This window comes from Carcharhinus amblyrhynchos, chromosome 14, assembly GCF_965287045.1.
Source record: "Carcharhinus amblyrhynchos chromosome 14, sCarAmb.v2.hapA, whole genome shotgun sequence".
NCBI classification, from domain to species: Eukaryota; Metazoa; Chordata; class Chondrichthyes; order Carcharhiniformes; family Carcharhinidae; genus Carcharhinus; species Carcharhinus amblyrhynchos.
Genome location: NC_137337.1, coordinates 2,992,257 through 3,007,344, shown reverse-complemented (window position 1 = coordinate 3,007,344; position 15,088 = coordinate 2,992,257). Strand labels below are relative to the sequence as shown.

The following is a 15,088-nucleotide window of genomic DNA, read 5'->3' as shown; positions in this document are numbered from 1 at the left end:
AACTCAACCAAATTCATGAGACATGACTTTCTACTCACAAAGCCACGCCGTCTCTAACCAGTCCTTGCATCTCTAAATGCCTTAAGATCCTGTCTCTCAAAATACCTTCCAACAACTTACCCACTATAGATTTTAAACTCAGCGGCCTGTAGTTCCCAGGCTTTTCCCTGCACTCCTTCTTAAACAAAGGCACAACACCCTCCAATCTTAAGGCATCTCACCTGTGACTGTCGATGATTCAAGCCTCTCTGCTAGGGGATCTGCAATTTCCTCCCTGGCCTCCCACAATGTCCTGGGATACACTTCATCAGGTCCCGAGGGTTCATCTACCTTGAGGCACTTTGAGACTTCCAGCACCCTTTTCTGTTATATGTACACTCATCAAGATATCACTATCTATTTCCCCAAGTTCTCTAACATCCATGCTTTTCTCAACAGTAAATACTGATGAGAAATAATCATTTAGGATCTCACCCATCTCTTGTGAATCCACACAGAGATGCCCTTTTGATCCTGAAGAGGCCCTATTCTCGCCCTACTCACTCTTTTGCCCTTTATGTATTTGTAGAAGTTCTTTGGATTCTCCTTTGCCTTATCTACCAAAGTAAACTTGTATCCCTTTTTTGCCCTCCTGATTTTTCTCTTAATTCTACTCCTACACCCCCTATACTCTTCAAGGGATTCCAGCTGCCTATGCATGTCTTATTGTTCTTGACCAAGGCCTCAATACCCCAAGTCATTCAGGATTCCCTACTTCTACCAGCCTTGCCCGTCACTCTAAAAGGAATCTGCTTACGCTGAACCCTGGTTAAAACACTTTTGAAAGCCTCACACTTACCAGCTGTCCCTTTGCGGGTCAACAGACTCCCCCAATTAACTTTTGAAAGTTCCTGTCTAATACTAACAAAATTGGCCTCGCCCCAATTTAGAATTTTAACTTTTGGGCTAGACCTATCATTCTCTGTAGCTATCCTAAAATTAATGGGATTATGGTCAATGGTCCCAAAGTGATCCCTCACTAATGCTTCTGTCACCTGCCCTTCCTTATTTCCCAAGAGGAGGTCAGGTTTTACCTCCTCTCTAGTTGGGCCATTCACATACTGAATAAGAAATTCCTCCTGAATACACCCAACAAATTTCTCTCCATCCAACCCTCTAATACTATGGCTGTCCCACTCAATGTTGGGGAAGTTAAAACCCCCTACTGTTACCACCCTATTTTTCTTGAAGCTATCTGTAATCTCCCTACATACTTGCTCCTCAATTTCCCACTGACTATTTGGGAGCCTGTAGTACAAACTATCCAAGTGCTTTCCCCCTTCTTATTTCTCAGTTCCACCCATATAGACTCAGTGGGCAAACCCTTGGATATATTCCCTTTCAATGCTACTGTGATGTTTTCCCCAATCAGAAGTGCAACTCCTCTCTTCTCTTACCTCCTGTTTTATCTTTCCTGTACCATCTGTACCCTGGAACACAGAGGTGCCAGTCCTGCCCCTCCCTTAGCCATGTTTCAGTAATTGCTATAATATCCCAGTCCCATGTACCCATCCATGCACTAAGTTCATCTGCCTACTCTCGCTAGCATGTGGCACCAGCAGTAGTCCAGAAATTTCTACCCACGAAGTCATGCACTTTAGCCTGCTGCTTAACTCGCTATATTCACACTTCAGGACCTCATCCCTTTTCCTACCTATGTCATTGGTGCCAATATGTACAACAACTGTTGCCTGCTCACCTCCCCCTGAAGAATGTCCTGTAACCTCTCAGAGACGTCCTTGACCCTGGCACCAGGGAGGCAACACACCATCCTGGAATCTGGACTGCGGCCACAGAAACACCTATCTGTGTCTCTAACTAGTGAGTCCACTATTACTTTCACCCGCTTGCTCTTTATCCGACCCTGCTATGCAGGGTCATGATGTGGTGCCATAGGCCTGGCTGCTGCTGGAATTTTGCCCTGAAAGGCTATACCTCTCAACGGTATCCAAAACAATATATCTGCTTAAAAGGGGATTAGCCCCAGGAGACTCTTGCACTCCCTGCCTGCCTCTCCTGGTAATCACTCATCTATTTGACTGAACCTGTGGTATGACCACCTCCAGGTGACTTATGTCTATCGCACTCTCTTCCTCCTGTATGCTCCGCAGTGCATCTATCTGCCGCTTCAAACAAACAATGCAGTTTGTGAGGAGCTGCAGCTGGACAGACGTCTTGCAGACAAAGTTGTAAGGGAGATTAGATTTCTCCCCGACTTCCCACATCTGGCAGGAAGAGCATATCACTGCTCTAATTGCCATGCTGCCCTTCTACAGTTAAAAAGGTAACAGGATCTCAACTCACCTTTCCTTACTTGTGGTCCTCACAGTGACATTTTTGACTAGAGGAGGAAGGAGGGAAACCTTGAAGTAATGTTTGTGGTTCAACTGTCCCTTGGCGTGCTGAGTATTTCCAGAACTTTCTATTTTTATTTCAGATTTCCAAGCTTTCACAGTCTTTTGTTTTTATAACACAAGTCTAGAAGGAAGCCTTTTATTCTCTTGAGCCTGTTTGTTCAATGAGATGATGGCTGATCTGTGACCTAGTTCCATACACCCTACTTTGTTCCATATTCCTTAAAAATCTACCAATCTCATTAGAACAAAAGAACATAAGAAATAGGAGCAGGAGTAGGCCATCTAGCCCTTCGAGCCTGCCCCGCCATTCAATAAGATCATGGCTGATCTGAAGTGGATCAGTTCCACATTCCTGCTTTCTCCCCATAACCCTTAATTCCCCTGTCTCAGTTTTAGATTGAGCAAACATACAGAATTCTGGCATCAATTTTTACAATGCATTTGTGGGTTTTGCTAGGCTAGCATTTATAGTCCATCCCCAGTTGCCTTTTAGAAGATGATGAGCTGCAATCCCTGACACGTCGGTACACACACAGTGATTGGCATTTGTGTGAAGAACTGTTTCTTAATTTCATTCCTAAAAGGTTTGGTTTGAAGTTTTAGACAATGACCCAAATTCTCTGAGCAGTGAAATTACTTCTCTCCACCTAACCTTTAATACCTTGAAAATCAATCAAATCGTCCCTTAACTTCCAGATTCTAGAGAATACAACCCTCATTTGTTTAATCTCGCCTCGCAATTTAACCTTTGGAGTTCAGGTATCATTCTGGTAAATCTATTCCCCACTCCCTTCAGCGGCAGTGCATCCTTCCCAAGGTGTGGTGCCCAGAATTACTCACAGTGACCTCAAGTGTGGTCTAACTAGGGCTGTGTGTAGCTGAAGCCTGGCTTCTGATGTCCAACACGCAAATCTCCACAGTTGGATGTTCAACATCAAACACGGAGATCTCCATAGTTGGATGTCAACCTGCAGATGTCAACAATTGGATATCTAATTGTTAATATCGTAGAAAATGTACTTTTCACACCTTTTGGTTGCAGCATGTGTGCTATTCCACCTGTAGCCTAAGCCAGCTACAACTTGGAAAGTCAATTTCTCTTGGCAAAATCACCTAGGAAATGAGTCTGCCTTTTCTCGTTATCGGAGTTGATGTGTAATTCTAATATTTTCAGTCTTTGTTTTAGTTGCTTGTGCAATGACCTGGCTACTGTACCAATGATCCCTCATAACTGTTTGTAACAAGTTATTTACTTGTTTAATTTCCCCTAACAGAACTCCTTTTCCAAATAAGAAAAACCTCCTTCATAATCATGTAAACTTTGCAATTTGTAAAGAATTCAGGATGAATAGGGTTTTAATAATGTCCCCAAATCCCCCTTGTAACTCTGGTGGCATCTGATTCTCATCATGTCCATATTAACACAGGTTAATTTACTGAATCCACTGTGAAAAACTGTCTATACTCTAAGTGCTGTGGCAGTGCCTATGCGCCTGTCTGCTTGTAGCCCTTCCCTGTGCAAACTTGCAGGTAGTATATTCTGCTTGCACTGAACTGATGAGCCCAGGTTTGATTTTTACAGAGTGCACAACGCAAGATTACAGGAGCAGGAGCAACAGCCCTTAAACTCCACTTTGACACTGTCCCATTGATAATCAACAATTTCCATCCCCAGTAAAATTGGTACAAATGCTGAGTTAAAAATCATTGAATGATTCAAAAAGGCACGTATGAACATAAATCTCTCACCCTTCCCCCAGAGGTCAGTGGCTTTGTGCATTGCCTGGTACACAGCACCCCACCTCGGAGTCAGCAGCTTATGAGTTCAAGTCTCACTCTAGAAGTTTAATCACCTGGTCATTGCTACATTACAGTAGTGCTTTGTGACGACCTGATCTTGGGAAAGGAAGAAGCTATTTTTTATTACTGACGTCTACTGAGAAGCAGCAGAAAGATCACAGCCTCAGGAATTAGTTGGATGGAGGCAGGGCTAACTCGGATCGAGGGAGAGGTCCAAGTCTGTCAGCATTCCCACTTCAGATCATTATTCACTGCCTTTCCTCAGGACATTCCCCGCTCCCCCAATCACATGACAGCTCCCTAGCTGCATTTAGGCTGATGTCGATAAAGGCCACTTGAATCTGTTGACAGAAGCCCTTGCAGCCAGATCCTTTACAGGAGGGGACAAAATGAGAAATGAAACAAAAAGCACAAATGGCTCAGTCAACCAGTGTATCGTCCATTGTGCAAACCATTAGCTCTTGTAATGTCCAACTAGCAAAATGTCTAAACAGTTGATCCTGGAAACTGTGAATCCTGATGCAACGGCTTTTGGTGGAAGATGTATGTTTATGAACGTCGAGAGGGGTATGCACTGGAGCTCAGCTGTGATGCCTATCAGAGTCGAATGTCCAGCTGATACACACTGCCGAGGTTCACAGTGACGAAAGCTGCTTGGGTGAAGTGTTGTTGGGCTGCTTGTGTCAATGGAACGCTACTCCAATGACAGCTCACACCTTCAGCAGACAGAAAGAGAAAGTTGTAGGAGATCCTCGAGAAGGCTGGACAGTAATTTTGTTGAAGGCTAGCACTTTGGCTAGGACCTGTACTGAGCTGGAGTGCAGTACTGTTGGTATAAATAGTGAACTGTACCGTAACCATTCAGTAAAGTGCCACCAATTCAAGTCTCCACAGACTGTTTGCCTGTGACCAACAGCAGGAGAGCCAACTATTTTTCCTGCAACTGAAGGCATCAGTGGGGGAGTGGTACTGTAATCCTGTGCCACACTAGCAGCTGCTGGCTATTAGTGTTTGTAAATTACCGTACAATTAGCATCTCTCACAGACTGGCATCAATGTTAACTGTAGAACAAGGACAGAAAGGCCATTAGAACCATTGGACCTTTCAGGATGCTGTCAACTTCACTTAGCTACTAGATCTCTTCATCCCATCCTTCTCAATTCCTTTTCATCGCAAAACTATCTGTCTTAAGTAACAACAACTCGCATTTATACAGCACCATTAATCCAGTAAAACATCTGTGGGCAGTATGCTGGCACACAGTTTATCACTACTGCCTCACAGTGCCAGAGACCTAGGTTTGATTCCCAGCTTGAGTCACTGTCTGTGTGGAGTTTGCACATTCTCCCCATGTCTGCATGGGTTTCCTCTGGGTGCTCCGGTTTCCTCCAACAGTCTGAAAGACATGCTGGTTTGGTACAGTGTGGCAACTAGGGAAATTTCACAGTAACTTCATTGCAATGTGAATGACAGCCTTACTTGTGACCAATAAATAAACTTTACTTTAACATCTCAAGGCAATAGAGAGGCAATGGCCGAGTAGTATTATCGTTAGACTATTAATCCAGAAACTCAGCGAATGTTCGGCAGATGGTGGAATTGGAATTCAATAAAAAAAAATCTGGAATTAAGAATCTACTGATGACCATGAAATCATTGTCGATTACTGGAAAACCCATCTGGGTCACTAATGTCCTTTAGGGAAGGAAATCTGCTGTCATTACCTGTTCTGGCCTACATGTGACTCCAGAGCCACAGCAATGTGGTTGACTCTCAACTGCCCCTGGGCAACTAGTGATGGGCAATAAATGCTGGTCAGCCAGCAACACCCATGTCCAATGAATGGATAAAAAAAGGTACTTAACAGGAATGTTATCAGACAAAGATCTGACAATGAGCCACATAAAGTGATATTAAAGAGGTGATCAAAAGCTTCGTACAAGGGGGTAAATTTATAAAGGGTGTCTTAAAGGAGAGAGAGAAGTGGAGAGTTTTCAGGAGAGAATTTTGGAATGTGGGGTCCCGGAAGTTGAAGCCATTGCCACCAGTGCTGCAGAAATGAAAACTGCAGATAAGTAGAAGGGCAGAAATCTGCAGGGTGGGGTTGTGGGGATGGTGGGGGTTACAACGGAGATGGGGAGAGATTTGAGCACAAGAATTTGAATCTTTTCTAGGACTTGGTGTCAGTGTTGGCACTGGCTGCCCTCTTACAGGAGCTTAATGATGAATTTTTTCAGCTGGTTTAACTGTGGCAGGGCTTTGCTATAGGAATTGCAAAGATGTGCAGTTTAGGTGGACTGGCCATGCTAAATTGCCCTTTAGTGTCCCACAATATGCAGGTTAGGGGATCAGTGGGGTAAATACTTGGGGTTACAGGGAACAGGTCTGGGTGGGATTTCCCCTTAGTGTCAAGGGGATTATGTGGATTACAAGGATGAGGCAGGATTGTTGTCAGTTCAGACTCAATGGGCCGAATGGCCTTCTTCTGCACAGTAGGGATTCTTTGATTCTTTGAATCTGGACCGCTTTTTTCCCTCTTCTCCATCATTAACTTGGCAAATTCAAGGTTAATTCATACACCTTTGTACCAACCATCCTGACAAGGCTTGGTCAGTTGAATGCCTAAGCTCATAGTACTATCAGGAGAAGCGCAGAACCTCATCTAATTATCTCTTGACCCCATTTATACTGTTTGTTTCTCCGGTAATTTATTCAAAAACCGGATTATCCTTTGCATAACTTCTGGCTTGCTCCGAAGTTCCTTATTTTTAATTTGTTCCCCTGGTATTTGATCCCTTCACTAAGGTTACTGTGTTCCATATTGTGGTGCTTCCTCTATTACTGGTGATTTTACTGCACACATTATACCCGTTTAGTCCTGTGCTAATCTCCTCAGGAATGCACCAGTGTCCCATCAACACCAACATCCCTGTGCCCAGTGACCCACATCACTGTAACCTAGACAATGTGTGTTGGCTGGACATTTGACTCTGATGGGCATCATAGCTGACCCCAAACGCACAGCCCTCTCACTATTCATAAAATTGCATCTTCCACCAAGAGTCACTGGATCAGGATTCTCTGTGTCCCTATATTTCTCTCTGAGAAAGTTTCTGTCATTGTTTGAGGCTGGGATTGTCCGGGCCACTGACAGTGAATGGAGTTTAGGCTGGAATGTCAAATTCTCCGTTCTGACTTGCAGCAGGGTGGCCACGAACAAGACTGGAGAATCCTGCCCAACATGAACCGCAAACACTAACGTGTAGGAAAATGCAGCAACCGCTTTGCACACAGCCAGCATAATTAAGGACTCCACACATCCGGACATTCTCTCTTCCACCTTCTTCTGTCAGGAAAAAGATACAAAGGTCTGAGGTCATGTACCGACCGACTCAAGAACAGCTTCTTCCCTGCTGCTGCCAGGCTTTTGGACGGACCTACCTCACACTAAGTTGATCTTTCTCTACGCCCTAGCTATGACTGTAAGACTACATTCTGCACTCTCTCCTTTCTATCTTTATGAACGGTATGTTCTGCCTGTGTAGTGCACAAGAAACAATACTTTTCCCTGTATGTTAATAAATGTGACAATAATCAGTAAATCAAATCAAAAGGATTCCTAGTTGAAGGGATCCTGCTGTGTGCAAAGCAGTCGCTGCATTTTCCTACACGGTAGTGTTTGCAGTTCATGTTGGGCAGGATTCTCCAGTCTTGTTCGTGGCCACCCTGCTGCAAGTCAGAATGGAGAATTAGACATTCCAGCCTAAACTCCATTCACTCTCAGCCTCAAACAAGGATTTTCGGTGGTCATGTGAAGCACTTTGGAGAGGTTTCGCCTGAAAGGATGATGGAAACACATTCAACAGTCGCTTTCTAAAGGGAATTTTATTCATTTCTCAAAAGGAAATATTTGCAGCATTATGCAGGAGACTGGGATTAATTGGTTTGCTTTTCAAAGAGCTGGCACAAGCACAATGGGCCTGTTTTCTATAATTTTACAAGATTTGTAAGGACATAATTAGGCACTACACTGCCTTTCTTCTTTTGTTCCATCCTTCTTATCTGAAAGGTGCAAAGGTCAAAAGAAAGTATCTGAACTGCTGCTATGCTGAGGTCAATGCTGAGAACAAACTCAGGAAAAAACTGTCCACATCTGAGTCGCCCAGTATCACTTCAGGCAACATCTTTAGACACAAAGCCAGTGGGGCAGCCTAGTGACACTGATCATTTCTGTTTTGATTTGATTCATTATTGTCACATCTATTAACATACAGTGAAAAGTATTGTTTTTTGCGCGCTACTCAGACAAAGCATACTGTTCATAGAGAAGGAAAGGAGAGAAGGCAGAATGTAGAATTAGTCATAGCTAGGATGTAGAAAAAGATCAACTTAGTGTGGTCCACTCAAAAGTCTCATAAGAACATAAGAAATAGGAGCAGGAGTAGGCCATCTAGCCCTTCGAGCCTGCCCCGCCATTCAGTAAGACCATGGCTGATCTGTCGCTGCTCAGTTCCACTTTCCCGCCCTCTCCCCTCCTTTCCCTTCCTTAATCCCCTCTCTTATCAAAAACCCATCAACCCGCAGCAGCAGGGAAGAAGCTATTCTTGAGTCGGTTGGTAGGTGACCTCAGACTTTTGTATCTTTCTCCTGATGGAAGAAGGCGGAAGAGAGAATGTCCAGGGTGCGTGGGGTCCTTAATTATCCTGGCTGCTTTGCTGAGACAGTGGGAAGAATAGTCAGAGTCAGTGGATGAGAGGCAGGTTTGCGTGATGGATTCACGACCTTTTGTGGTTTCTTGTGATTTTGGGCAGAGCAGGACGCATACCAAGCTATGATACAATTAGAAAGAATGCTTTCTATGGTGCACCTGTAAAAGTTAATGAGAATAGCAGTTAACATGCTAAATTTCCTTAGTCTTCTGAGAACGTAGAGGCGTTAGTGGGCTTTCTTAACTATTGTAGGTGATCTGAACACCTAAAAACTTGAAGCTCTCGACCCTTTACACTTTGTCCCCATTGATGTAGACAGAGGCATGGTCTCCTTTACACCTTCTGAAGTCGATGACAATCTTCTTCGTTTTGTTGACATTGAGGGAGAGATTATTGTTGCTGCATGAGTTCACCAGATTCTCTAATTCATTCCTGTACTCTGTCTGGTCATTGTTTGAGATCCAACCCACTACGGTAGTGTCATCAGCAAACCTGAAAATTGAATTGAAGGGGAATTTGGCCACATAGTCATAGGTGTATAAGGAGTATAGTAGGGGGCTGAGAACACAGTTTTGTGGGGACTGGTGTTGAGGATTATCGTGGAGGAGGTGGTGTTGCCTATCCTTACTAATTGTGGTCTGTGTGTTAGGAAATTCAGGATCCAGTCACAGAAGGAGGAGCCGAATCCCAGGCCACGGAGTTTGGAGATGGGTTTCGTGGGAATAATGGTGTTGAAGGCTGAGCTGTAGTCAATAAATAGGAGTCTGACATAGGTGTCTTTATTATCTAGGTGTTCCAGGGTTGAGTGCAGAGCCAGGGAGATGGCGTGTACTGTGGACCTGCTGCGGCAGTAGGCAAACTGTGCTGGATCCAGGTAGTCCAGGAGGCTGGAATTGATTTGTACCATGACTAGCCTTTTGAAGCACTTCATAATGATGGATGTCAGAGCCAAGCTCCTCTTAAGGCACGCTACTTTGTTTTTCTTAGGTACCGGAATGATCGTTGGCTTCTTTAAGCAGATAGGGACCTCAGATTGTTGTAAAGAGAGGCTGAAACACTGAGGTAAAGAACTGCAGGCTTCTGAGGAAGGATGAATGAGAGCTAATGACCTCAGCATAGTCTAAGTGAAATATTGGGCCTTTTCTCTGAGACTGCCACAACAGAGATGGGGATGGCCTCAGGCTTACAGCTGGATCACAACAGGGGTGGCTATGATAGTGCTCAAAACCTTCATGTTCAGTTCAGCTGCTCTCAACTTGAACAGAGCCTCAAATTCCCCAGGTTAAAATTCTTAAATGGAAGTGATCCCACAGATCAGTAATCTCAGGAAGGAGACTGAAGGATGGGTGGGTGCACCCAGGAGCTGGGAGTGCAGAATTAGAAATGGAAACATTTCAAAGATCATTCACTGATTTTAAATTCTTACCAGTTTTACAGCAGTGAACATTTCAAACTGAAGCAGGTACTCCTTGCTGGATAATGGCAATGTTTGATTCAACATCTGGTCTGTTTACAATTAGCAAAACTTGAAGTAGCCTCAGCAACCTGCATGCTGAACTCGGGGTGGAAGGAGTGATCCGATTGGCTCCACGCAATCAATCAAGATCAAGAAGGCAGCAGAATTCTTTCATGGGGTGTGGGCACCTCTGACAAGGCCAGTGTACATTGCCCATCCCCAATCACCTTCGAGTAGTTTGCTGGGCCGTTAAGAGTCAATCACATTGTTATGGCTCTGGAGTCACATGTAGGCCAGACTGGGTAAGGATGGCAGACTTCCTTCCCTAAAGGACATTAGTGAACCAGATGGGGTTTTTTTTCACAATAATTGATGATAGTTTGTTGTAGTACAAGAGTCTGGCATAGAAAGGGTTAATGTGGCACTGGATACAGTACTGCCCACACTATCGTGGAGAACAGTCTTGCATTGGACTGAGACATGCATTGAGGCAAGCATGGAGACAGCTCCTAGCTTGGACCACATACTGTATATATTAATGTTAAACTATACAAGACTCAATCTCTTCATGAGAGCTAACAAACTGCACACAACATCTTACAACTGTTGTCATGGTTACCATTGCTGATAGTGGATGTACTAATTTCACTAGCTGCCATGGTGGGATGTAAACCACACCCCTGAACATTCACCTGCACCTCTGGATTACTAATCCAGTGACATTATCTCCAAACCACTGTCTCCCAATCAGTGGGGGTGTATGTGACTTACAGGAGAGTGGGGCCCACTGTGCAGTAATTAAGAACATAAGAAATAGGAGCAGGAGTAGGCCATCTAGCCCTTCGAGCCTGCCCCGCCATTCAATAAGATCATGGCTGATCTGTCGCTGCTCAGTTCCATATTCCCGCCCTCTCCCCATAACCCTTAATCCCCTCTCTTATCAAAAACCCATCAACCCGCGTCTTAAAAATATTTAGCGAGGCAGCCTCCACCACTTCAACGGGCAGAGAATTCCAGAGATTCACCACCCTTTGAGTGAAGAAGTTCCTCCTCAACTCCGTTCTAAACCGCCCCCCCTTTATCTTGAGGCTGTGCCCCCTAGTCCTACTATCCTTTCTGAGCGGGAAGAGTCTCTCCACCTCTATCCTATCCATCCCATTCATCATCTTATACGTCTCAATGAGATCTTCCCTCATTCTCTAAACTCTAACGAGTACAAGCCTAGTTTATTCAGCCTCTCCTCATAGCTCAACCCCCTCAACTCTGGCATCAGCCTAGCAAACCTCCTCTGCACTCCCTCCAAGGCCAAAATATCCTTGCGTAAGTACGGCGCCCAAAACTGCACACAGTACTCCAGCTGCTGCCTCACCAATGCCCTATACAGCCGCAGCAAGACCTCCCTACTTTTATATTCAATCCCCCTCGCTATGAAGGCCAGCATCCCATTCGCCTTCCTGACCACCTGCTGCACCTGCAAGCTGGGTTTTTGCGACTCATGCACAAGGACCCCAAGTTCCTCTGCACCGTCGCCTGCTGCAGTTTTTTGCCATGTAGGTAATAGTCCTTCCTACCATTATTCCTACCAAAGTGGACCACCTCGCACTTGCCAACATTAAATTCCATTTGCCATTTCCTGGCCCATTCGCCCAGCCTGTCTAGATCCTTCTGCAGACTCTCCGCACAATTTGCCTTTCCACCAATCTTGGTGTCACCAGCAAATTTCGACACCCTACACTCGGTTCCCTCCTCCAGATCATCTATATAAATGGTAAATAGCTGAGGCCCCAGCACCGACCCCTGAGGCGCTCCACTAGTCACCATCCGCCAATCCGAATAGCACCCATTGACCCCCACTCTCTGCCTCCTATTTGACAACCAATCCTCTATCCACGCTAACACCCTACCCCCAACTCCATGTCCCCTGACCTTCTGCAACAACCTCCTGTGAGGTACCTTGTCAAACGCCTTCTGAAAATCCAGAAAGACCACATCCAAAGGCTCTCCTCTATCCACCGCCCTAGACACATCCTCATAGAACTCCAGTAAATTTGTCAGACACGACTTCCCTTTAACGAAACTGTGCTGCATCTGCTCTATCAAGCAATTCCTCTCAAGATGCCTCACTTTTTCCTCCTTAATGACGGATTCTAACATTTTACCTACAACAGACGTTAAACTAACCGGCCTATAATTCCCTGCCTTTTGCCTGGCACCCTTCTTAAACAACGGCGTAACATTAGCCGCTTTCCAATCTTCCGGCACTTCCCCGGAATCCAGCGACGTCTGGAAAATAACCACCAAGGCATCCACTATCACCTCCGCCATTTCTTTCAGAACCCTCGGATGCATTCCATCCGGTCCTGGCGACTTGCCCACAATCAGTCCCTCCAGTCTGTCGAGCACCTCCTCTCTAGTAACAGTAATGTCATTAAGACTCTCCAGTCCTACCACCTTTCCATCTCTAACACCTGGCAAATTATTTACGTCCTCCTCCGTGAAGACAGAAACAAAAAAGTTATTCAGGACCTCAGCCACATCCCCATCCCCTACCACTAAGTCCCCCTTCTCATCCTCTAAGGGACCAACGTTCACCCTAGCCAGCCTCTTCCTTTTTATATATTTATAAAAACTCTTGCTATCCTTTTTTATATTAAGCGCTAGCCCAGCTTCATAGTTTCTCCTACCCTTCTTTATCATCTTCTTTGTCAATCTTTGTTGACATTTAAACCTCTCCCAATCCTCTTCTCGCCCACTACTCTTAGCTACTCTAAACGCCTCCGCTTTGAATTTAACACTTTCCTTCACCTCCTTCGTTATCCACGGCTTATTACCTCTCCTCCTACTGTCCTTTTTGACCATCGGAATAAATTTCTGCTGAGCACCAAGAAAGATCTCCTTAAAGATCCTCCACTGCTCCTCAGCAGACCCTCCCTCCAACGCGCTCTCCCAGTCCACATTCGCCAATTCTTCTCTCATCCTACCGTACTCCCCTCTGTTCAAACAAAGCCCAGCCAAAGCCCAATGTACATCTCACACAGGAAAAATGGGACATAATCTCCAGACATGAAGTTGTATCTTCCAGCTTTTATTTTACTGCTGCAATACACTGTGTAGATGTGTATGTATATTTGTATTTGTCCATGAGCGTCGATAAAGATACACACACACACACACACACACACACCCCCCCCCCCCCCCACCCCCCCACTCCTCCAAACTGGCTGAAACACCATGGGTGGGATTTTACAGCCTTGCTCGGGTGAGATTGTAAAACCCAGCCCGATTTCTGTTCTAGGAACCTCGCCTGCTCCAACTCCAGGGCGAGTGAGATGGTAAGGTTTTGGCTATGGGCGGGATCTTCTGGCCGCACTCGCCACAAAACCGTAAAATCCCACAGACCAACGGTCCTTTCCACGGTCTGCGCCTTGCCCACTCTGATCTCCCTAGCGGGCAGGACAGGAAAATTCAGGCCAGTGTTTAATCATTTTTAGTTTCCTTCTTGCGCAGACCAACAGAAACACAGAATATATTCCAACTTAGAAAGAAGTCCTGGAGAAATCAGCAAGAACCACAACATTCCTCTGAGTTCCTTATAGGAGGCATTTTTCCATTTACAACCTACAGGCTAACACCTCTTAGAGTAGAGGAACATCGGACCGACATGTTAGAGAGGCGAGCACTGGATATCAACAAAAATAATCCACTTACTGATTTATAACAACATTATTCATAAAGTACCTTTAACACAGCAAAATTCCCCATGATGCTTCACAAGGATATTATCAAACACATTTGATGCCAAGCTGCATAAGGTGATAATACAAACAGACAAGTATAGCTTTGTCAAAGTAGGGAAGAGAGGCAGAAAGTTTAGAGAGGGAATTCCAGAGTTTAGGGCCCAGGCTGCTGATAAAATGGCTGGTGGAGCTATGAAAGTCAGGTGTGCGAGAAGCCAGGATCGGGAGACTGCAGGGATTACAGCAGGCACTTGATTCTCAATTTTAAACAATTTAACAACCGATTAGATTGCATTGGAGCCCTAGTGCGAGACTTCTTGCCCAAGTCTCTTCATTGACACAAACTTGTTGCATTATAGAGTCAGGGAAAGCAGCACACTTACCTGACTCAGGTTCATCACCCGCTATACACTCTTCAATAGACTCCTTCAGGCCAAGGCTGGCAGCTGTTGGGAGGGGGCCTAACAGAGAAGATATGTTGGGGGGTTTGGGTGGAGGCTCCTTTTCCTTCTTCTCTTCAGTTTTGTCATTGTCCATTGGCTGCTCTTCATTCAGGAAATCGTCACAGAAACCCTTGTTGAGATGGTTTGCGACCGCTGTCAACTCTTCATCCTCCCCTTCTTCCTCACCTAATCCACTGGAGGCTACTGAGGCACCGTCATCCAGAGCATCTGGAACACAGTTTTGGCAAAACAATGATGCAGGAATGCACAACACACAAATATACAGCCAGTCACCATCATTGAGAAATCATCACCCCTTTGAGAAACCTAACTGATAAAACAATTTAACTGCCCTTTCGGGTTTTTATTTATATCAATCCCTCAGTGAAATTCCAGCATATTCCTAGGCATCTGTTATTCTAACCCCTGAACTCCTCGAATAGATTCCAGTCTGTAACTCACTCCTGGGTGTCTGTTATTCTATACATTAAACCCCCCTGAACCCCTCGATTAGATTCCAGTCTGTAACTCACTCCCAGGTATCTG

The 15,088-nt window shown here is 45.0% G+C and overlaps 1 protein-coding gene across 1 annotated transcript in view; it reads right to left on the bottom strand.

Moving 5' to 3' along the window:
- Positions 1 to 15,088, bottom strand: part of brf1b (BRF1 general transcription factor IIIB subunit b) — a 350,927-nt gene that overhangs the window by 115,005 nt on the left and 220,834 nt on the right. Inside the window, exon 11 of the mRNA XM_080202172.1 lies at positions 14,483 to 14,770. Coding sequence (XP_080058298.1) covers positions 14,483 to 14,770 — 288 coding nt within the window. The remainder of the gene's footprint in view (positions 1 to 14,482; positions 14,771 to 15,088) is intronic.